This window comes from Castor canadensis, chromosome 14 (genome assembly GCF_047511655.1).
Source record: "Castor canadensis chromosome 14, mCasCan1.hap1v2, whole genome shotgun sequence".
NCBI classification, from domain to species: Eukaryota; Metazoa; Chordata; class Mammalia; order Rodentia; family Castoridae; genus Castor; species Castor canadensis.
Genome location: NC_133399.1, coordinates 39407195 through 39431175, shown reverse-complemented (window position 1 = coordinate 39431175; position 23981 = coordinate 39407195). Strand labels below are relative to the sequence as shown.

General features: G+C 53.9%; 1 protein-coding gene across 2 annotated transcripts; it reads right to left on the bottom strand.

Moving 5' to 3' along the window:
* Nucleotides 1–2263: 2263 nt before the first annotated feature.
* On the bottom strand, nucleotides 2264–23180 carry Sgta (small glutamine rich tetratricopeptide repeat co-chaperone alpha). 2 transcript variants are annotated; one of them, XM_020170759.2, is made up of 12 exons: nucleotides 23074–23180; nucleotides 12461–12596; nucleotides 11378–11484; nucleotides 11059–11143; nucleotides 9775–9874; nucleotides 8476–8580; nucleotides 7691–7829; nucleotides 7042–7104; nucleotides 5927–5964; nucleotides 4806–4895; nucleotides 4520–4642; nucleotides 2264–3325 (listed from the first exon to the last, which is right to left on the bottom strand). In XM_020170759.2, exons 2-11 carry the CDS (start codon nucleotides 12558–12560, stop codon nucleotides 4528–4530), a joined length of 942 nt encoding a protein of 313 aa, XP_020026348.1. In that variant the 5' UTR covers nucleotides 12561–12596; nucleotides 23074–23180; the 3' UTR covers nucleotides 2264–3325; nucleotides 4520–4527. The 2 variants fall into 2 exon arrangements, with proteins under 2 accessions (XP_020026348.1, XP_073910423.1); XM_074054322.1 differs by having other exon boundaries at nucleotides 2264–3151.
* Nucleotides 23181–23981: the final 801 nt, after the last annotated feature.

Sequence of the window (23981 nt, the reverse complement as noted above, 5' to 3'; positions counted from 1 at the left end):
CAGAAGCAGCGCTAAGAGCACCCGGCCATGCGGGTTCAGCACCAGCCACGGTGGGGTCTGCGTGGAGCGGCCGGGCCCAGCACGCCCCCTGCCGGCAGAGCGCGCGATCGCGCCAGCTGCTCATCGCCTGCGCCCCGACTCACACTTTGAAATAGATTTTGCAAGAGTGGGGTGTGGAGGCACACTTAACACTGGGTTTTCAACTGACTCACTTTGGGGTGAGATATTTTCCCATATCGAGAAACATCCTAGAGTCCGCGATCTAGGTTATTTTTGCTGGTGGCCAAATGCCTTGGTATTTTGTTTGACACTTCTATTTGGGGCCTACTGTGTGTTGGTTGGTAATGGCACCGGAAAGGTCTTTGTGCCATGACATTGTGGACACCAAGCTGGGTCCTTCTCTCTGGGAAATCCTGGGCCCTGCAGGGTGCTGAGCAACATCCATCCAGAAACTCCATCCAGGAACTCCCCAGTTGTGACAGCCACACGTTTCTCCCAGTGTTCCCAGGGAGAAAACCCCACCCATTTGGGAACCATGCCATTGATGAGCATGGAGCAGTGGACCACCTCAAATTCAAGGGTCCAACCTACTGCCAGGACCCAAGTCACAACTCACACTAACCCACACTTACGACAGTTATATTAAAAATTCATCCATTTCCAGCTCAGGCGGGAGTGAGCCGTAATGACGACACACTTGTCACCGGACCATGTGGAGTAGTCCTGGATGCCAGGATGACACACTGACAGCACCTCCTCTTTCCCACCACTCTGGTAATTCCAAAGAGGGAATCACCCTCTTTGAAGAGGGGCTGGGCCTGGGGTGAATCAAGGTGCCGAGAGGGTCACCCCAGAAAGGGAGACACCAAGATGGGACACATAGCTCATGTTTTAGCATCCACTAGTGCTTTTTGCAGTGGGGTTCCCAAACTGGTCTTGAATGCCAAGCTGAGAAAGGGGCTGGCTGCGTGTATGAAGTGGAACCCAAAGATGGCGTCAGCATCCTCAAGCTGTGGTGTATGTCTGTCTTGCAGCACACATCCAGGCCCCAGGATGAGGTACTGTCAACTTGACAGACGTGTGGCTTAAGCCATAGAACATCTTGTCTAGCAAGCTTCTCAGTCTCACAAACGAAATTACCGATCATGCTGGCTCACACCTATAATCCCAGCTTCTTGGAAGGTGGAGATCAGGACAGCAGTCCAAGGACAGCACGGCAAAAGCTAGTGAGACTTCCCCATCTCAACCAATAAAGAGCTGGGCACAGTGGCTGACACTCTGTCATCCCTCCACATGGGAAGCATAAATAGGATTGCAGTCCAGTTCAACCCAGGCAATAAGCATGAAACCCTATTCAGAAAATAACGAGGGCAAAAAGAGCTGAGAGCATGCTGAAGTGGTAGAGGGCCTGCCTAGCAAGCGCAAGGCCCTGAGTTCAAATCCCGTACCAGCAAAAACAAAAAAGCATCTTCCTCAAGCTTCCTGGGATGCTAGTGCTGCTGGCTAGGGCACCATGTGGAATGACTCTAGGGTTTCTCAGCCTGTATGAAGAGGAGGTCTGCCCTACCACCAGTGTAGTCTGGTGTCAGTGGAACAGGGAGTCAACTCAATTGTTTTCCAAGTAACGAATGCAGGGTGCACTCAATACTGTGGACACTGGCTCCACCCACTACCTAGCAGGGTCTCCCCAGTCATCTGCATAACTTTTTTTTTTCTTCAGTACTAGGGTTTTGAACTCAGGGCTTTGCACTTGCTAGGCAGGTGCACTACTGCTTGAGCCAGGTCTCCAGACCTGTATTTTGTAACTCTTCCTGCCATCTGCAGAAGCAAACAGCAGGTAATGGTGAACCCTGAATCCCACCTGGACTCTTCACCTGTGACTGAAGCAGTGGTGATGGTAGTGGCTGCCTGTCATGGCACAGGTCTGCAGCCAGCCACAAAGCATGGCTTTACCTGGTTTTGCTATTTCCTGGCTAGGTGACCTCAGGTCCTGAGCTGAGGTCCTATCAGCTTGCTACAAACAAGAGTCAAGCCCACAAGACGTCTGGTGCCACTTATGTCACAGCACACCCCACAGCTCTGGACCCTGGGCCTCTTTCACACTCCACAAGAAGGGAAGGTGCTGGAGCCTTGAGGCCACCCTCTGGACCCATCTCAGGAGGTATACAGTTCTAGGTCTTGTGGTGTCCACATATGCCCCTGGGCTTTCTGGAGGTCTGCAGGAGAGGGGGATGGTGGCAATCAAAGGTCAAGGCGAGAGGAACAGAGGCCACGATGTCTGTTTATTCCCCACACGGCTTGTTCCTCAGCACGGTTCCTGGCGCCGCCTGCAGGGAGGCTGTGGGGTCTCTGAGGCCCTTCTCTCTACCGACTACATACACATGGAACTGCCTCTACCTCACACATGACCCTGACCGCCACCTCGAACCATCAATGGCCTGGGGTGCTGTGAGCTCATTTCCTCCCCACAGCAACCAAAGCAGCAGGGACAGCACAGTGGCCACACTTCCTGGGCGAGCCTCCACCCCTAGAGGCAACTCTGCTGGCTGTTTCCTAGGGTTGAGGGGGCGGCAGAGGGTCCCTAACCCTGAAAAACCCACTGGGGACCCCAAGTCTGCTGGACACCAATGGGCTTAAGGAGAGCAGGAGAGGACACAGACAGGCCAGGTCATCATGGTCTCCCTCCGCCCAGGGCTAACAGCACAGCCGGGTGCACAGAAGGTTGTGACTGGCTGTCACCCATGAGGACTGGAAGAGGAGGGTCGGAGGAAGCGAGCCACGTGCCTGTCCACACTCTCAGCTGGAAGAAGTGATGGAACCCAGCCCTGTGTGCTCCAGGATGTGCTGGCTGAGGGGGCGCGGGAGGCAGGAGCTGTCTCCCACGGCTTGTGGGAAGCTGACGCCCAGACCAGGACAGCCGACAGGTCTACTGAGGTCTTTGAAGACAGGTCAGGGGTAGGGCAGGTGCTTCAGAAAGGCTCCTGAGGCCATGTGTGCACCACGTGGCTCCTGTCACACCTGCTGCTTCTGAGAGCGGCTGAGGCGCACCCCTGGGATTCTAGAAAATACTTCAGCAACTGACGGGCTGGGAGGAAACGCGTGCTGGTCTGCACGCAGCTCGCTGGCTCTTTTCTTGAGAAGGGCCGGGGGCCTGAAAGAATACAAAAAATGGAGGGAGGGGCAAAGAAAGAAACAGGGGAAAGTCCATCTTAACATGCAGGTCCAATTTCTTGTTCTTTTTCTCTCTTGGACAGTCCGCCAGGAGAAAATGCCAAGACCCCAGAGGGCTGCCAGCCGGTGGAAGGACAGGATCGTGCTGGGTCAGCTGGAGGAAAATGGACAATGGCAGTTAGAGCTGCGGTGGGCTGAGGCTCACACGCAAGGGTGCAAGGGCTGGGGTGTTGTGACTGCAAACAAAGTTAACGTCACAGTCCCCTTGGACATATCGCAAACATGATGGCTGTGTGGGGCTGGGGGCTGGCTGCTAGGTTAGTGCAGAAAGAGAACAATGGCCATTGTCCAGAAAGCTCTGTTGACAGTAGACATGAAAGTGCTGGTGGAGGTACTTTGGGAACAAGGCTACAATGGATATAAAGCGATCTCAACTATGTTTTACTTAAAAAGCTTATGGAAAAGGGCTTATGGAAAAAGCACAAAGAAAAGTGCCCCAAATATGAATGTGTGTAGCTCTGGGTAGAAAACAAAAGCTGTTTTTGAAGCTTCTTGATGTTTTCCTTTTTAAAATGTCTCTAGAACAATCATGGTGACAAAATTCAAGAGTGTGGCCTGGTGCAGTGGGGCATGCCTGCCATCCCAGCTGTGTGGGAAGCGTAAACAGGAGGATCTCGGTCCAGGCACACCTGGACATAAACATAAACCCTATCAGAAAAATAATTAAAGCTGAAAGGGCTGGTGGGGTGGCTTAAGTGGCAGAGTGCCTGCCTAGCAAGCACAAGGCACTGAGTTCAAACCCTGGAACTGCCAAATAAAAATAAATACAAATTTAAGTTTTGTGGGAGGGGCGGGTGAGCAGAGGGACAAGGAGACAATGACAAAATGAAACAAGGTTACATGAGAGCAGAATGCAAACCTCTCCCTAGGAGGCCCATGGGCCATGGCTCCTCTGTCCTGGGGTCCATCTTCTAGTGACAGAAGAGACTGAGCTCAGGCTCGTGGGGACATGAACAAAGGTAGCCTGAGACCCACCTGGAATCCCAGGGCGCACTCTAAAGCAATCCTAACTACAGCACCTGTTCTCAGCAAAACACCCGACCCAGAACATGGAGCATGGTGTCAGAGGTACCAGCTACCATTCTCCACCCCTCCTACACACACATTGTGTATGTGCAAAAGAGTATTTTGCTAGTGCCCCCTTGAAAAGGAGCTGCCCGACTATCAGCTACCAGCTCTTCCTGGAGCCTTGGGGCATCGACCCTAGGCCTGATCCAGATGGGACACAGGAGCAGGCAGACCCAGGGCAGTGTGTCCCAGCCTGAGGAGTTGGGAGCTGTCCACTCACCTGGCCACTCATTCCTGCTGCTCATCGTTGCTGGCGCTGGGGGTCCGGCTGCGGATCTCACTTCGGAGCTGCTCAATCAACTCTGGGTTCTGCTGTTGCATCTGTTGGGCAAACTGCTGGCCCCTGCAAGACAGTGGCGCGGCTCAGTGGTGGCCCCAAGACACCACTCCCCAACCTGAACCCTGAGACCGCTGCTCTCCAGAGCAGCACCCACGCTCGCTGGAGGACGACATGGCCTCTGTGCTCCTCCTTCTGCCCACCCATGACCCCAGCGAGCTCTACTCACGCCTGAATCAGGCTGGCTAGGTCGTTCTGTGAGGGGCTGGTGCCAGGAGTCCCCAAGGGGTTGTGACTGCCTGAAATCATCCTGGACATGCTGTGGGTAGAGAACCTGTGAGTTACAGACCTGACAGCCCAAAACACCTGTCCCCACTGAGGCCCTCTTCTTTTTTTGAGACAGGGTCTCACTATGTAGTCCAGGCTAGTCCAGAACTCACTACCCTCCTGCCTCAAACTCCCGAGTGCTGGGATCACAACAATGCCACCACACCCAGCTAGAAGGCAATTCTTTCACAGCTCCTGCCCTTCTGAAGCAGCCGTCTCCTGTTCTGCCTAGCAGCCCCCCAGGTCTCCCTATCCCCAACTCCCTCACTCCCCCAAGTCCTATGACTTTCCCGGGAATGGTCCTTTTTGGCCCAAAGACACTGGTTGCCGTGACTAGGACTATGGGGTGCTCTTGGCCTGGAGTGAGTGAAGGTCAGAGACTCTGCTCAACACCCTGCAGTACCCACGCCCACCTCAGAGAAGGAGCCAGACCCAAATGCCAGCAGTGTCGTGGCTGGGAAAGTGCTTTAAGATCTGATTCTGAAAGCAGCCTGGTGGTGCCTCAGTGAATTAAATAATTTCTATCTGACCCAGGGGTCCTACCATATTCCCTGGAGGACTGAAGACAGGGGCTCAAAACCTTGCGCCCCAGTGTCCACAATGACATGATTCAGAGTAGTCAAAATATGGACACAGCTCCGTATTCATTATGGATGAATGGACACACATAAGGTCCATCCACATGATGAAATATTAGCCACAAACAGGAATGGGGCTCTGACCCACACTATAACATGGAGGGACCCTGAGAAAGTTGTGCTCAGTGAGAGAAGCAGACACACAAGACCCCTCAGCATGTAACCCCATCGACAGGAAACGTTCAGAACAGGAGAATCCATACACAGGAAGTGGACTCATGGGGGCGAGATGGGAGGGCCTCCTTTGGGGTGACAGAATGTTCAAGTAGACAGCATGACACTGAATGCACTCAGTGCCACCGAACTGCACACTGGAAACTAGCTAAAATCTTCACAGTAAACATGAGCACAAGCAGATCAAAGAACAGCCACAACCGTCACTTACAGCTGCTGGAGTTGAGGGTTGTTCATCAGGTTTGATGCCTGAAAAACAGAGCACATCTGTCAGGGAAAGGGGAGCCTCTGAGCCCATCACACTCTTCACAGGGGCTCGCTTGCTATGTGGCTACCAGGGTGGTCTCGAACTTGTGGGCTCACGTGAGCCTCCTGCCTCAGCCTCCTAAGTAGCAGGACACATTATTTTCTTTAAATGAATATTTTCCTTTTCTTTGGGGTGCTGAGGATAGAGCCCAGAGCCTCACAAAGCAGATATGCACTCTGCCACTGAGCCACACTCCAGTGTTTGGTTTTGAGGTCATGGTCTTGCTGTATAGCCCAGGCTGGCCTGGAACTCGTGCCTCAGTCTCCCAAGTACTGAGATGACAGGGGTGGCAACCACCCTGGCTAGCTCTGTTGAGGGTGATTTCTTGTGGGCAGTCAGGCCTGCCCAGGTGGTGCATCTGTCCTTCACTTTAGGTGCCGCTGGCATTAGAATACATGGGTGGTTTCTAGCTGGATTCTAGAGAAATGGTGTGGTCCTGAGCATTTTCCTGCACTAACTTCCATTTGAATTATTTCTTAGGACCTCCTTAAAGAAGCAGAGGAGTAGGAAATTTCGGGGCATCGTCCAGGTTTGGCTGAGGGACACAGCTCCTTGGTGGAGGGCCAAGGTGAGCATTTTCATTTTTGCCAGCCATGGGGTCTCTGTGACTTTCAGAACCTGTCAACCCAACAACGCTAAGGTCGGGAGTCAGCGACCACTGCTTCATCCCACAATGGGGAAGGATCCTGTTTGCTGCCCCTACCAGGGGCCTGGAGCCACAATGGAAAGGTGGCCTCCACTGTTCCCTCCTCTGCCTGCTCGGGAAGCTCAGACCAGACAGTCACTGCAGTGCAGGGCTATGGCACACACTGTGCAGTCAGACAGTGGTCAGAACACCCAGTGGGGCCAGCCCTGCTGCCACATGCTGGTGTCCTTCTCACCAGCATGCTACCACTGGAGGGTGGGGACTGAGGCTGGGGCACCTGGTATCCTGTCTTATCTCCCCTAAACCACAGCATCCTTACACTGAGGCAGCACACGCGGATTGGGCCTGGGGTGGGAAGAAGGGCTGAGCTTACCATGCTCATGAAGCCTGGGTTGTTCAGCAGGCCGGCGATGTCGAAGCTGCCCATGCTTCCCGTCTGGGGACAAGAGCAACACGGGTTAGTGGTGCAGAGCCCCAGGGGCTCAGGAGGCCCAGCAGCCTGGCCAGTGACAGCCACAGCCACAGGGTGCTTGGAGCTGCAAGGCAGGAACCTGAGTGGCTACTTCAGGAAGTCTTGTAGCCACACCCTTCATTTTCTGCATTCTGAGGACTCCCTGCTTCCCACAGACAACCAGTAACTGCCTTTCAGGGGCAAACCCACCCAGCCTTGTCATCCTCCAGACTCCAAGTAGGGTACCATCTACTTGCTTGCCCTCATCTCCTCATCCCCAGGCCCAGTCCCCACACCCAGGTCCTGCCAAAGTGACCCCAACCAGCCAGTCCTGAGCCTGCTGCCCTGCAAGACCACAGTGGGGGCCGCTGTCCACTGTTTCCTGTCCCCTCTGCCTCATGGCCCTGTGTGAGGTGCCATGCCCATTTCTAGACATTGTATTAACTCCCCTCAAGACAGTCACCTTGTGTCTGTATGTCTGGTACCCTTGCCCCATGCAGGTTCAGCCAGGCCTCTCCTGCCAAGTGACCCTGATCCCGCCTCCACCACGAGAGGTGAGCACTGAACTTACAGGACTCGGTGCCTCCCTCAGCTTTAGCTCTGCGATCTTGAGGTTGGACTTGTAAGTGTCATTGTCAGGGTCCAGCTCCAGGGCCTTCTTGTAGTAGGCCACAGCCTCGGCATGCTTGTTCAGGCTGGACAGCGCCAGGCTGGGGACAAGAGCATGGTGAGGGACCCAGAGAAGCCTTTCTCCAGCCGGCTCTCCCCAAGGCCTCAGACAGATGGCACCCAGCCTCCCACTCCCCACCTCTAAGCTCTGCAGGGCATCGTCCCATCCACCGTCTCGGAGGAGACACGTGAGGGGAGCCCAGACACAGCAGGAGGCCTCTGTGAAGTCACACGAGGCACCCCTGTGGCTGAGGATGAGTGGGGGCAGAGGTTACAGGCAGGTAGAATGGCAAGAAATAGGTTTCTCTTTGTTCTGTGAGTTTCTTGAATGGCAGATGTGATTTGTTGTGTTAAGAAGTCCCTTCACTACTGAGGGGACTCAGGCGAGACCCCCAGAGTCTCAGCAGAGGACACAGGCTCCTGGGACCGTGCCTGCTTGCTCACACCTCTGTGCTGTACAAGAGCCTTTGTGATGGACCACACAACCAGAGAATCTCCTGGAGTTCTGGGAGGCAGCCTAGCAAGTGACCTGAGGTGGAGAGGGCTAGTGGCTGGCACCGGAAGGGGTGGCCTTGTGGAGCTGCACTACTCAGGATGTTGTGCAAACATAGTGGCAATGGAGAAGTGGCCACTGGTGTGGAAAAGCCATGGGAGAGGAGCAGAAAACCCTGGCCCTGGCCCACTCACCCCATGCGGCCATAGGCCTTGCTGTAGGCAGGGTCAATGCAGATAGCTCTCTCGCAGTCCTGCACGGCCCCAGCGTAGTTCCCCAGCTTGCTGTAGGCTGCGGCTCTGGGGAGACAAAGGCAGGTGGGCAGCTCGACAGCGGCTCAAGGCCCACGCCCCCCACCCCGCGCTGCCAGGAGGACATGGAGACTTGGGCTGGCCCACAGCAGACGGGCAGCCATAGCACCGGATGGAACAGAGTTGCTGGACTCCACCATGCAGCTCCTCCCACCTGGGCCAGGGAGGCCTGCTAATCTCAGCATGTGCTGCATGCTCGTGACGGGGGAACAGAGTGGATGGTTGAGCCTGGCCACATCCTGTTGGTGCCTCAGTGTCCTCATCTGTCTGAGGGCACAAGAACTCACTCTCACTGGGTAAGCAGGAGACTGAGTTAAATTACACAAAGTCCCCAGCACAAGACGTGGCATGGGGCCACTAGCACACCACTGGCCAGGGTTCCAGCATGAGTGCACAGTGAGGTCATGTACCCTGGAGACAGAAACGAAGCCTCGACCACGGGGTGACCTGACTGCCACCTCACATGGTAGCCGGCTTCCCTGGGGCAGGTAGGAAGGAATGTGGTCTTGGCGGGACCTTGTCCAGGGGACAGTGCATAGCCAGTCACCTCAGCAGTCAGCCTAGCCAGATGAAACTTGGTTTTGTCCTAATCCTTCTTGTTCCACTGAAGAAAGGAAACAGGGCTGGGATGTGGCTCAGTGATAAGCGCTTGCCTAGCACACTGAGGCCCTCGGTTCATCCCCAGCATGGCAAAAAAGAAAAAAGACACCCAAACAGTAACCTGTCCCTGTTCAAAGGGGTCTTTTCCAAGACGCTGCCCAGTGGGTGCCTGAAACTGCGGATGGAACAAACCCTGCCTGTACTGTGCTTTTGCCTACCAGACATAACTAAAGCAAAGTGTGGGATTAACAGCCACACAGCAAGAGTTCACAATTAGAATGAGAGCAGGTTCAAACCCCAGTACCATCAAAGAGGCAGGGGGAGGGGAGCGCAGGAAAGACCCACTTTTCCCCGCTAGAAAAGCTCCTGAACAACCGTGTGGAGTGCTCCTGTGTCTGCTCATTCTCTGGCCCAGTGTCCAGGTGGGAATTATGGTGAGTGACAGTCATGTCACTACTAACTCCCTGATGGCCTCCCTGGCAGCCTGATCCTTGTCCCTTACTTGGAGCCTCAAATTCGCCATCTCTGGGCTGTAGTGCTCAGGCCACCTAGCTGCCCCTGCCCCCCAACACCCAGCAGTACCTGTTGCAGAAGTAGACGGCGTTGGCAGGGTTGAGCTCGATCGCCTTTCCGTAGAGATGCACGGCAGCTTCGAAGTTTTCCACCTTCATCTGCTCGTTTCCTGAAGGAAGGACAAAGAGTGCGCTCAGGCTGCGCACTACAGACCTGGAGCCTAGACCCTGGATCGTTGGGATCTACGTGGTGTCCTCTAGTCCTGTGCCCTGCTTGCCACACCCATGAGCGGCAGAAGCGGCCTGTGCCAGGGAGCAGTGTCAATTGTCATTCTGGTGACCCCCAATTGACAGGATCCTTAACATGTGGCTCAGCCCAGCACCCCTTTTGCTTTGTTCTCTGGGAGTGGCTGAAGTGGAGGCCACCCTCTACAGTACGTAGTCCCTCAGTGTCCTCGGGGACTGATCCAGGACCTCCCCATGGATGCTAAAGTTCCTTGTATAAAATGGTGTGTTTGATGGGTTCAATCCACACGGTGGGATCTGCAGGTGAGGAAACCACAGATGGGGAGGGGACAGCTGAAACTGGTGGATGTCTTCTAACTCCACAGACAATCTGGCCTTTTGGAGGCACGCGTCCTGATTTCAATGGTGGTGGTTGGGCATCTGCATGTATTTTTAAAAGTTTTACTGAGGCAGGTAACGCACATGCTTTAAGACAACTCAGTCACTTTTAGTACATTCAGTAAGTTGTATGGTCATGACTCCATTTCCAGAACATTCCATAATCCCAAAAGTAGCCCCATCCCCACAAGTGTCACCTGCCCCCTCCCCATCCTGGCCTGCATGAGTCCACTTCCTCTGTGGATTTGCCCGTTCTGAACGTTTCCTATCAATGCAGCCACTTGCTGGGACCTTTGTGACACATCAGAGCTTTGTGCTGTGTATGCCAAGTGATGCTTCTGTGTGTGTTGGGGGTGGGTATGGGGAGCATGCTTCGTGCCTCGTCCCCCATGGATGGACACCATCCAGCTGCTGTGAGCATGTCCAGTAGTGTCTGGGTGATCCCACTGTCACCTCCCCGAGGTGTGCATCCACAAGTGGGCTGGCCAGCCACACACACTGTGCTAAATCTTGAGCACTCCATTTCCCACACTACTTCTGTCACTTCCCACCCACCAGTCAAGCTTAAGGGTCCAATTTCTCCACTTCATGCTGCGATGCCCCCGTCCCCATCTCCATCCTCACAGGCCAGCTTAATGACCACTCTCCACACTTCCCTTCACCATCTCTGTCTCTCCCAGCAGGGCAGGCACCCATGGGACAGAGTTGGGACAGAACTGCCTCCTCTCACCTTCAGTTTTGAGGCGCTCTGCCTCTGCCAAGTCCTCCTCAGAAGGTGGGGTCTGCTCAGGGGTCCTCAGGTCCTGCGGCATCTCCTGCCCAGAGGCAACACAACCCCACTGTGCTCCTGGTCCAACCCATCCCAGGTTCATTTTCCCTCACTGGACCTGGGAACCTTGAGGGACCTCAACACCACTGGGCCCCATCTCAGCAAGAGGACAGCAGTGCCCCTCTCAGCCATGGGGACACAGGTGACATTCTGGGTTTCTCATGGACACTGCCACTGCTGCTTTTATCTTTGGGGTGGGAGTAGGTGAAAGGGGGCTTACCTTGCCTGAAGCGGCTGCTTCAAATATTTCTGGCAGAGTCTGAGGAAGTGCCAGGTCGCTGTCCTCCACTGTCACCCCAAAGGCAGTCTCCAGGCATTGGATGGCAACTGTAAGAAAAGATGGGGTGTTTTGTCCACAGCCTCCTAGACTCTCTGGATACAATGCAAAGTGCGTGTTTCCGCCTGTTCCAACTATGCTTTTTTTTTGCCCAAAGGTCCCCAACACACTCATTGCTGGTGCCCCTTATGGGCTCCTTCGTTTCTACCAACCTCCTGCCTCAGAAACCCAGGATGGTCAGATGTGCCACACGCCATGACAGCAGGGCAGGCAGTGACACAGGGACTCAGTTGGGGGGCCTCAGGCCCCACTGTGGGGTCACAATGCAGGGGCTACTTGGCTGAAGGGCAGTGAGGCTCAACCTGGCCTGAGACAGGAGCCTGAGATCACCCGAGTATGTCCCTCTGCACCAGCACTGGACACCACACACAGGACAGAAAATGACCATGGAACCACTCTTCCAGTTTGCCCACACAGCTTGCTGTGCAGTCAGGTGAGGCCGTGGGGGCCATCCACATCCTCTGGAAGGCAGTGTCCACCCTGTGGTCCTCCCCACCCCCATCCATTGGAGCCTCGTTCCAAAGTCTATACGTGAAAGGCTTGGTAGCATCTAGTAATGAGAGGAAGGCTCAGGCTGTGCCTTCAGTGGAAAAGGAGGGTTAGACAGGAACCCACCACCCTGAGGCTGCCCAGAGCTTTTCTCTCCCTCCTCAGATATGGTGTCTCAAGTTCCACACGGGGAAGACAGCCAGACCAAGCTGGATGCCAGAGTCTGGGAGCTTGGGACAGGGATGCACCCACTGAGGAACCAAGTAAAACGTTCTAGATCCACACCTTGATGGAGATGACAAAAACATGAGAAGCCTTTGCATAAAGCCTGCCAGCGAGAGCAGCACTGTGTGGGAACAGCCAAGGGCCAGCAAGCAGAGTGCTTGGCTCTGTCCCTGGTTCTGTCCCTCTCCAGACCATTTTTTCATCTGGGAACTGAGGACACCCCATGGTTCAGGCAGGGTGAGGTGTGCCTACCTTCCAAGCTCTCCTGGGCGTCAGATGAGAGCCCACCATGCCGGAGCTGGTCCTGTAGAAACTGGATGATGGCGTAGGCCAGACGCTTCCGGCTGTCCATCTTGAGATGGGAGAGGCGACACAGGGTGCTCAGGATCTGTGGGTCCAAGCAGAGACCTTGGTGAGTGCTAGGGACACTTGACACATCCGCCAACCTTTCCAACCACCAGACTAGTCACCTGGCTTGCCCCACCCTGCCTGTCCTGACACCAGGGAGAGTTGTCTCGAGTGCACTGGCCAATAGTGTCATGGCCACCAAGGTAGGCCACATCATAGACGGGAGAGGGGCTCACTGATCTGCCAGTGCACACAGAGTCTGACCTGGTACCAAGGACCATCATGGCCAAAGCCACAGATGCTGCCTCTGGCAAGCCCCTTCCTTGACTTATCTCCTCGGTGGCATGCCAGTGAGCATTAATTCAGCACCTTGGGCCCCAGGGTTCTTTGAGAACCTCCCTTCTCCTCAGTCCCCACTCCCAGAGCGTGGCAGGTGCTGTAGCTCATGGTCCCCAGATTCCCCAGCAAAGCTCTAGGGGGCAGCAGACAGTGACACCAGGAGAGCTCTAGAATCTGGAGATATGGCCTATGGACAGTGCCTTTCTTCCCACGGCATCGTGGGTGCCCCAACTGATTGGGAGAGAATGGGGTGGCAGTGACCTTCCTGGTGTCAGACAATGGCCCTGCCAAAAGCTGCCTGTGCTTGTCACAGGGAAGGGAGGGAGCATAGCAGGGCTGCTGGCAGTGCTGCTCCAGGCCAGCTTAGCCTCACTGGGCCCTTACCTGCCCCTGGAGACAGTGGGCAACCCCAAACACTCTGGCCAACAAACAGTCAAGAGGAGAAGCAGGGACACCCAGGGCACCTGATCCTGTAGGACAGTGTCCCCAAAGTCTCACCCCCTAACCTAAGAAAGGGCTTATGTGGAAGTAAGGTGTGTAAGGAGATCAATACCAGGTCAGGAGGGTGGCCTTGATGCAATGACTAGTGTCCTTGCAAAAGGAGGGACACCTTGACAGACACACACGAGGGAGGAGATGCAGACAGAGGCAAGGAGCATGAGGACTTCAGCAGCCAGCAGAGGCTGGAAGAGGCAGAAGAACCCTCCTAGAGGCTCAAGGGAGTGAGGAGGCCACTGCCAGACTGTGGACTTCCAGATGTAGAATCAACCTGTTGTTCAGCCTCTCAGCACGTAGCTATTTGAGACCACTCGAGTCCCTGGACGTGAAGGAGGGGCCAGGACAGTTTTAAGTCACTGACTAAGGTTGTGTGTGAGGCATAGCCCATGAGGAGGACGCCCTGTTGATCTCTGAGCTTCTGGGAAGCCACAGCTGGGCCTCGGGTGTCCAAATAGGACTGATAAATATCCATCATGGCTGCCTGTCAGTCTGGGAAACAATAACCAGAAAGTCCCCAGCCCAACACTCAACGTCCTACAACCTATCATTAACACTAACTTCTCAAGGTAAGTGGCACGGTGTAGGCCTGGCTTGGCTGTTTTGGGCTGTTTAACCTTGGGGAAGTGACCTAACTCTCCTGAGCCTCAGTTTCCTTCATCACCTGGAGGTGGTAGCAGCAGCTCTCTAATAGGGCAGCTGTGAGAAGGAGCACATGGCCTCATGGGGCTGGTGCTTGTGCTCTGGGAGGAGGCTCTTCCTGAGTGTGCACCAGAGCAGCCAGGTCCCTGCAGGCAGTGACTGTCCCTGGGGCAGGTGGAGGCAGAGGGGAGCCATCCTCCAAGGCTGAAGCAGCAGTGGAGTGGTTCCTCCAGGGTTGAAGTGCAGAGTGATCCAGAATGCTGGGCAGCCTGGTAGAGGGCAGAGCCCTGTACCTTCTGTCCCCTCCAGGCTGGGTGCTTTCCTACACAGGCCTGTGGTGCCCTGGGCCAGGCCTGGCCAATGCTGCCCCTCCACACTACCTCCTGTCTCTCTGTAGAGTTGGACCAAGGCAGTGAGAGATGGGGCTGGCCTTTCCAATGCTCCTCTCATAGGGCACGGCAGCCATTTTTCTGTTGTGACCCGGGCATTGAGCATCCAGGAAGTGGGGTGCAGAAGGTAGACCAGAGATTCCAGGGCACGCAAAGTGCCTCCATCGGAAGCAGGGTGCTGTGCACACAGGTCAGGGACCTCTGTCACCGGGGCCTGGCCAGAGGCTGACTAGGGACAAACCAGGCCAGAGGGTGTTCACTCCTTCTGCCCGTCACAGCTTCTTTGAGGTGCTCTGTGACTGCTATGCTTTACACACTGGGCCAGCTTTCAAAAAGCAAATAAAGTACCAGGAAGACATGAAAGGTAACCGCAGCCCAGGACCTAGGAGGTCCATGACAGAGACAGTACACCTGGGGCTTGCTACCAGGTCCCCTGCAAAACAGGTGCCCATGACTACGTGTACGTGGGTATGAGTCCTATCTGCCCAACACCGTGAGGGCTAAAGTGTATCCCCAGAACACCACACAGTGAAGTCCTAGTTTCCCTGAACCTGGAACAGAAGCATGTGTAGGGTCGGGGTCTACACAGAGGTGATGAGGGGAAAAGGAGATAGGGAACAGGGAGAACCCCATGTGAGGATGCAGGTAGACACATACAGGCCAGCGACCCCAAGGCCCACCAGCCACCAGCAGACATGGGGAACAGCCTGGGGTGGATGCCCTTTCCTGGTGTTGGAGGGAGCCAGCCCCTGGTCCTGGGCTTCCAGCCTGCAGAACTCTCAAAGGTCAAAGTTCTGCTCTTTAGGCCCTGCAGCATATGGCACTTTGCTGTGATAGCCAGAGCAAATCAAGGCAAGGTCCCGTCCCCAGACAGCTCCAAGCAACAGGTTGGCCCTATTTTTAGATGAGCCGATTCAGGCACAAGGCCTGGTACCCAGCCCAGGGTCAGCTGTAAGGACGCATGGGCTGTCAACACGGAGGCAACCATGTGTCCACTCACAAGGGACATGGCCCAGGGACAAAGGATAACTGGCCATGCACTCCTAGGGACCCACAAGCCAGTGGCCAGGAGAGTAGTTCTTGCTTCTAATAGAAGGAAGTTTCACAGCATTGCTCTACAAACATCCACTTTAATAACACGTGCCCGGTGTCCAGGTGCCACACATGTGCCTGCATGTAGATGCACACAGACCTTCAGGACACTACCCTGAGGTGGCCTCGGGTGAGCCTCTGGACCAGAGGCAGAGGCTCAAGTCTCAGCCTGCAGCAGCTTTTGGCCAGTGGTCGTGAAACACCTGCCACACATGTCCAGAGAATTCACAGCTTTTGAGAAGCGGTCTGTCTATGCTGCCCAGCTGTCTCCAAGTTCCGGGTTCAGCCTCCCAAGTGCTGGGGTGACCACCAAGCCTGGCTTGACAGAGAATCACTAATGAACAAACTAATGACCCTAAGACCAGCCTTCTACAAGAGGTAGATCCTAAAGGACCTGCGGTACTGGGGTTTGAACCCAGGGCCTACACCTTAAGCTACCCCACCAGCACTTTTAAAGGGTTTTTCGATATAGGGTCTTACAAACTATTTGCCCAGGCTGGCTTTGAACAGCGATCCTCCTGATCTCTGCCTCTTGAGTAGCTGGGATTACAGGTGTGAGCCACAGCACCTGGCTTCCCCTGGCACTTTATAAAACTCTGTATCTGTGCCTCTTTCCAGACTGTTTTACTCCTAGAACAGTGGTTCTCAATAGGTGGTGACTCTGGCCTCCGGACCCTGGGCCATATTGTGGCTGTCTCAACTGGGGAGCTCCTGGCAAGAAGGTGGAGGTGGGGCCAGGGATGCTGCTCAGTGCCCTGGTATGCCCAGGAGCCCCAGGACCAGAATACACAGAGGGCAAGCCAGGTATCTGAAGGCTGTGGACCTGCCTGGCATTTCTTACCACCATATAGCACGTCCATGCTCCTAACCCCATAGTGGCCTGACCTGCCTCACACTCCAGCAGAGCTCAGAAGTGTCTTAGCTCCTTAAAATGCCTCCAGCGGGGCCAAACAGCCTGCACTGCCTATAGAGCAAGGAGTGGGCCTCCTGACAGCAGTGCCACTGAAGGATGTTTCACTCAAGTGAGTCCTTAACCCAATGGGCTTTAACAGGTCAGTGCCAGACTCACATTGTACCAGCAACATGGTGCCTCGATGGCATCACACAGCATGGTGAAGACACGCTGGACACATTTGTGGAGCTTTGTTTCTGTTTCAGGGAAACAATGGCATGGGTAATTATCTAAAAACAATTTAATGTGGTCCGTGTACACAACGGAATATTACTTAGCCAGGAAAAGGAATGGGTCTCTGACATACACTACAACATAGATGGATCTTAAAGACACAGTGCTCAGTGAAATGAGCAGACACAGAAGGACATGCTGGGAGCTGGTGGCTCCCACCTGTAATCCTGGTTAGTCAGGAGGCAGATATCAGGAGAATTGCAGTTCAAAGCCAGTCCTGGACAAATAGTTCCAAGACCCTATTTCAAAAAAAATACTCAACCAAAAAAGGGCTGGTGAAATGGTTCAAGTGGTAAAGACTGCCTGCCTAGCAAGTGTGAGACAATGAATTCAAATTCCAGCACCGTGTCCCTCCACCCTACCCCCCAAAAAAAGACACACTGCAGGACTCTACTCACACAGGAGGTTCCTAGAGTTGTCAGAGCCAGAGCCAGGTGCCAGGGCTGGGGAGGGGATAGGCTTCAGTCTGGAGACAGAGCAAGAGAGGGCTGCACAGCCACGTGAATGTGCTCAACACAGGGCTCGTGCTTCAGCCTGGTTAAGGTGGTGGCTTTTATGTATATTTCACGATTAGACTAAAAGGCTGCAGCGTGGCTCAGCGGTAGAGTGCCTTGCTTTGTGAGCTCAAATTCCCCCAATCCTACCAAAATTAGAAAGATTTGTTTTGTTTTCTGAGTCTGGGGCTGCCCCAGATTGAGAACTTGTGTTTAAGAGGTTACACTTCAACAATTATACAACAGGCCAGAGCACGCAAAGCCACACCTGCCTTACTAGATCAGGTTAGGAACAAAGGCACTGCCAGCAACAGGACCTAAGATGTCCTCTCGAAAACCTGCGAGGCTGGGGTCATGGCCCCCTGGAAGACATGACGACAGGCTCAGCATGGTGGCAAGTGCAGGTCACAACAATGAACTGCTGGCCCTCAGCCGCAAGATCTAAGTGACCTCTGAGCACCATTCCTCCATGGGACACTGGGGGCAGTCAGATACACACCAGGCTTTGTGTGACTGTGGGAACATGCTTTACCTATTGGGTCCTAATACAGAAAGACCAAAGATACCTGAACTTTGGCCTGAGCTATGAACATGGAGTACGGCCACCATGGACTACTGAGGGTTTAGAAACCAGAAAGCAGTGGCTGCATGCAGCCCTGTATGCTCACAGTTCCCAGCTGCCCTGGTGCTCTGTACCCCAGGGCCTTTGTATACGCTGCTCCTGAAGAGGCTGCAACACCTTCCCGCCGTGCCCCTCCTCTCCTCGTTTCACCAGGCACGCAGATGGGTTGTTTATTAGTGCTGCCTCTGGTGCCTACATGCCTGGGGCAAAGGTGGGTGGCTGTGAAGGAGACCTAAGGCCCACAGCCTGCAAGCACTGACTACCCAGCCTTTTACTGAAAATATTTGTCAGCTGCTCTGGGGCAGCACCTCCCCTCCTCCATGCGGCCTGTCCAGGGGCACTGAGACCAGGTGCGTGGCTGCCTGAGGTCACCTGGAACCTCCCCGAGACCTGATGTATAGGTGGCAGACAGGGAAGATCCACCTGCCTGGAGGACAGGAGTCTGGAGTGCTAATGCTCTCATCCAGCTATTCCCACCCAAGGCCAACGCTGTGTCAACTCTGTCCTGGGAGCATACACAATAGCCTCAGTCAATGCCCTCACGCTCCTCTTCTGCAAAACTAGCCAACAGTGGCATCCTCCCGGGTTGTGGGGACTCAGCCAGGTAATGCCTGACTCTCCACCTGGCTGGTGGGATCTCTGGGATGGAGAGGGAGGGTCCCGCGCACTGCAGGATGGAGCAGCATCCCTGGCCTCCGCCCACAGTCCCCAGGGGCAGTATCACCCCCTGGGTCGGGGGATTCCATGGGCCCCAGGAAACTCTGCATCCATGGCCACCTGCCCTGCTGAGGCCCTAGGATGCTGCCCACATTGACATCTGCACGCTGAGTGAAGGGTGCCTGGTCACACCATCTGCCCCATCAAAAATGGGTTCTAGTGTCTGGTGAGGGCAGGGAATGGACTCAATATTTTTTTCACAAGTAACTGACTCAGCATCTCTCCACCGTGGGCCGACTGGCATCCTGGTTGACTTATTCTCCTTCCTGGGCCCTGCAGTGTGATAAGCAATGTCTCTGGCCTCAACCCACTCTATCTAGGAGCTCCCTGAGTCATGGCAACCACCAATGTCCCCAAACATGAACAAATCACCCCCAACTAAGGCACTGACACACTCTAAGTGGGAAAAGTCAGGCTGTGGGCCAGAACAGGTCAGACCTTTCTCGCCCAGTGACTTCCTGTCAGAACATCTCTGTGTGCAGTGTGCTGGGTCTCAGACTGTGGATCACCGCTGAGGCCCAGCACCACATGGCCAGATGGATGTAAAACCTGTTGCTTCCTCTCTTCCAAAGCTGGAGGACAGGACCCAGTTCCCAAATCAAAGCCATACTTTCCCTGACCTCCCTCCAGAGGGCGGATCCTGCATCCCTCGAGGCAACTCGGCACCCACATCTCAACAATTCTGGCTTGTAGGGTTTTGGCTGCAAGACAAAACTCTCAAAGGACCCAACTCTCTGCAAACAGTGACAGCTTTATGAGCACAGAGCTCAGGCCTGGTATATGAGGCAAAGGGTGCTGGGGAGGGGGATGGTCTTGGCCCAAGGGTCAAGCCCCCTCAGGTGGGCTTCATAGCCCTTTCACAATGCAAACAGCACAGCTCAACAGACACACCCCATCTCCTTCTATTTACTTGTCCAGGACTGACTGAAGGAAAAACATCCCACACTCCCAAAATGGGGTTGTCTTGTGAGGTAGCACTTGGCCACAAACAATGGCGCCATGCAAAAGAAACTTCAAATGGAGACTTCTCCAAGGTCCCTGGGAGAAAAACACTGAACAGTCCCCATTAGGATCAAATAACCTACCTGGGTCATTCCATGTCACACGATGTTTTGAGTCACCTACCCAGAGGTGGGTCAACAGCAGTTCCCCAAGCCTTTAAATCAGACCCTAAGGGTCAGGTGGATCCAATAATACTTTGTAAATCTGTACACCTACCCTAGCCTTGTGACTTTGGTCTCCTGGGCTGGTCCTAGGGAGGGACTTAAGGCTCCAAGCCCCTTCCACCCCAATAAAAACTGGTGCCAGGGTAAAAACAGTTGTCATTCTCATTCTCTCCCTAAAGATAGCTTAGGGAAGTGTGTCCCCTCCTAACAAACCTTGCTGCGGCTCTCACTAATTTTCTTGTCTTGTCTAAGTTCTTCTTTGATTAGCTGCAATGACCAGGTAAGATGGCTTCTCTAACTTTCCAGTAACAGTCTTACCACCCTACACCCAGGTGCGAGCCAAGGCCCCCATCCATGCGCCTTCTGCAACAGCTCTGCTCCCCTCACAGTCATGCACAGCACCCCCACCCAGGTAGCAGGTTCAGAGAGCTGAGTGCTCTGCTCCCATTCCATCTTGGAGACCTGGGTTATAACTGGGTCCCCTCTGTACTCCTCAGACCATACCTATTACCTCTGAAATGGCAGCAGGATGTCACTACACACTTAGAATCCCCCAAGTGCTCATGAGTGTGCCCTTTAGTGCCAGGTGCCACCTGCATGTGTGGGGGGATCCATTTCAAACCCTCCACAGCCCACTCAAACTCAGGGCTGGCTCATCTATCCCCCGCATTGGGAAAGAAGCTCTGATTTCTGCCAACCCCAGTGCTGTTTCTACCCTGGTCCAGCACATCTTATAAGGCCTTTGCCTCATGGGCTGTGCTCCCCCACCAGGCTCTGAGCTCTTGGACTGGCTTCCTATTGGGAACATTACATCAGAGCCCTTGGGAAGTTCCTTGGGAAGGGCACGTCTTTTTGGCTCTTGTTTCCTCCTTAGAAGATAACAAGGTGGTGCACACCTGTAATCCCAGCTATTGGGGAAACGGGGATCAGGAGCATCACATTCAAGATCAGCCCAGGCAAAACACTAGCCAGACTCCATCTCTACAAAAGAAGCAGGACATGGTAGTGTGTGCCTGTCACCCCAACTACACTAATGTGGAAGACACAGGTAGGAGGATCCACAGTCTGAGGCTAGTCCTGGACAAAGAAGGTGAGACCCTACCTGGAAAAAAAAAAAAAAAGGACTGCGGGCATGGCTCAAGTGGTAGAGCGCCTGCCTAGCACGAGGCCCTGAATTCAAACTCCAGTGGAACCGAAAAAAAAAAAAGAAAGAAAAAACACAACCCCGCTCTGGCCTGGCAGTCTCTGGTTCCTTTCATTCCTTCAACCCTTGTTGTGCATGTCCTCTGGACAGTGGGGTCCTGGTACAAACACGTACAACTGAGTCATGCAGACTATGACTGAGGAACAGTCTAGGGCCATCCACGAGCTGCCAATTTGAGCAGAGATTAACCTGGTGGGGAGTCACTCCCCCTTCCAGAAAGAGTTACAATAAACCTCAGCTCAAATCCTTGGTGCGCTCAGAGACATTCTGGGCTCCCAGCTACAGCTACTTGCTGTCCACAAAAGAGCACATTTCAGGGATCAGCAAACATTTTCTGACCCTGCAGGAGTACCTCCAGCATCACAGGCCAGACGGTCTCTGCAGCAACCTGTTTCACTTGGCCATTGCGGCTCAAATCCAACAGCGGATACATTGTGAACCTTCCAAAGAGCTTGGCCTGGTTCCCAGGGGCCTTCATTCACAAAAGTTGGATTTGGCACGCTGGTCAAATTTGAGATCTTGGATCATTAAACCCTCACACACTTCACGTGGCTGCTACTCTAATCCCCATTCTACAGAAGGAAAAAGCGAGGATTAGAAGGACCTTTGAGGCCACCTAGGGCCACAGCTGTTACAACCCAAATCAGGAGCTTTGAACCAAGAAAATCTGACTCCTGAGACTAAACTTCAACGTGTCTTTCTTTGCCCCACAAAACTGGGCACACACACACAGAACTACACACACACATCCCCTGGAGGCCATGTCAGAGAGGGTGCATTTGTTAACAGCAGTATTATTAAGATTTGGGGCCAGATAACTCTGGTGGGGGGAGGGGTGCATCTTGGGCCCTGAGGGGCACTGAGCAGCATCCCTGACTTCCACCACTCCATACTATGAACTCCCTAGTTGTGACAGCCATATGTCCCCAGGCATGGCCCAGTGTCTCTAGGGGACAGATCTGCTCTCAGTTCTTCTCTGAGGAGAAGCCAGACAAAACAAATAATCAGAGATAGAAACAAATAAAAAACAAAAATGATTCTGCACAAGAGAGGCAGACCCCTGAGCACTGGCAGCTCCCACCCATAATCCTAGCTCCTCAGGAGGCAGAGTTCAGGAGGATCATAGTTTGAACCTAGACTGGGCAGATAGCTTTTGAGACCCTATCTCAAAAAATACCCAATACAAAAAAGAGCAGGGGGAGTGGCTCAAGTGGTAGAGCATCTGCCTACCAAGTGTAAAAAAAGAGACACAGAGAGCTTGAAAGTTTTCTGACAAAAAAAAAAAAACTAGTCCCTAACAAGTGCTTATGGACTTTCAGCATCTGATTAGTGGACGTTTTGGGGTCCTTTAACCTGAGTGACTTTGTCATTTTCTTTTTTTTTTTTTTTTTTGGTGTTACTGGAGTTTGAACTCAGGGCCTCATGCTTGCTAAGCAGGCCCTCTACCACTTGAGCCACTCCACAGCCCTCCTGAGTGACTTTGTGAGGCACACATATGCTTTTACAACTAATTGACAGAGAATGGCGACTCAGAAAAGGGAAACGACTTGCCCGAGTCCACACAGTCAGCGAAAGGAAGCAGGATGGTTCTCGAACCCACACTTCTCCTACCTCTAGCCAAAGAAAAAAAAAACCTGAATGTGAACCAGGACTAACATTTGCTAACACTCTGGGGTTAACACACTAAGGGTCCTGTGGCTCTCATCCACCCAGTCAGGGGACTGTGAAAACATCTCACAGACGGGGAAACTGAGGCTCTAAGCAGGCAAGAGACCAGCCAAGGTCACCCAGGCAATGAGTCGTGGCGCTGGGACAAACAGGGTCTCCGGGTCAAAGTGAGCGTGTTTCCAAGCAGCTCTCAAGACCACGGGGTGCACGGAACACGTTCGCTACGCCCAGGGCGCCTTTAGCCCCCACAGTCCTCGCCACCCGCCTGCGCACCAGCATTGTCAGGGCCTGAATCCCGGGGAAGAGCGGCGAGGACTCGAAAGGGCCTGCCCGACGGCGCTCTGCCTCAGTTTCCCCTCCGCGCCGCCCACTCACAGGACTCTATGGAGCGCAGAGACCCGGCCCCAGACCTGCCTGCCCCCTTTTACGGGCTCCCGAGGCCCGTGAGTCCTGGGCCGCAGACCCCCAGGCTCATCGGGCTCACGGCTGAGCCCCCTACTCACCTCTGAAGCGACCGAGACCCGACCCACCGACGGCTGCGCCTGCGCACCGTGGTGCCGCCCGGCCCCGCCCCCAGACTGTGACGCCTGCGCAGAAGGAGTCCCGCGCCGGTTTGTTTTCATTTTGCGCAGGCGCGTCCGTGAGCGAGGAGGGTGTGGGAAGAAGTGACGCAATTTAGAGGCGGGAAGAAGCTGGTCGTTAGGGAAACTGACCTCTGCGGCCGGAAATCAAGTCTGACTGGCCCTCTGGAGCCGGTGTGAAGCGGTGCATAGTGGGACAGTGGCAGTCTCCAGTGGATAGGTTGAACCGACCACGTGGTGTAGCTGGCCACGTGGTGCCGCTGCGTTTGGGCACCAGACACCCAGAACATCACGGACGCTGCGTGAATGGGAGTCAGTGTTATTCGCTTGCTATCTTTGTTCATTTATTCCCCACCCATTCACCCACTCGCCCACAAATGCATTCTTTTATGCATTCAGTCCATAAGCTGTAAAGTCAGAGATGTTTGTATACAGCAGATGGCTAATCTTTATTGAATAAATACAGCAAAGCAACTCTAAAGAGCAAGAAAGTATTCACTACTTTCTATTGAGGTAGATGGGGTATAGCCTAATAAATTTGTAACTAAAAAAGAAATTCACTCAACGGCGAACAGAATGGAGTAAAAAAAATGGTGTGATATTGTCCTGGGAAGCTAAGTTACCTGGGGACTTGCCGGCTTGAAAGAGGTGAAAAACCAAAGGGAAAGTCCCTCAGGCACAGGAAGAGCACAAATGAAGACTGACCTAGAAGTAAGCTTGGTGGTCTCAAGAGATAGGAAAAAAAAAAAAATTTGAATGAGTGATGAAGGGAAATTGCCCAGGATGACAGACCACTGTCAATGTTAAAGTTGCCAGAAGTTTTCTCAATT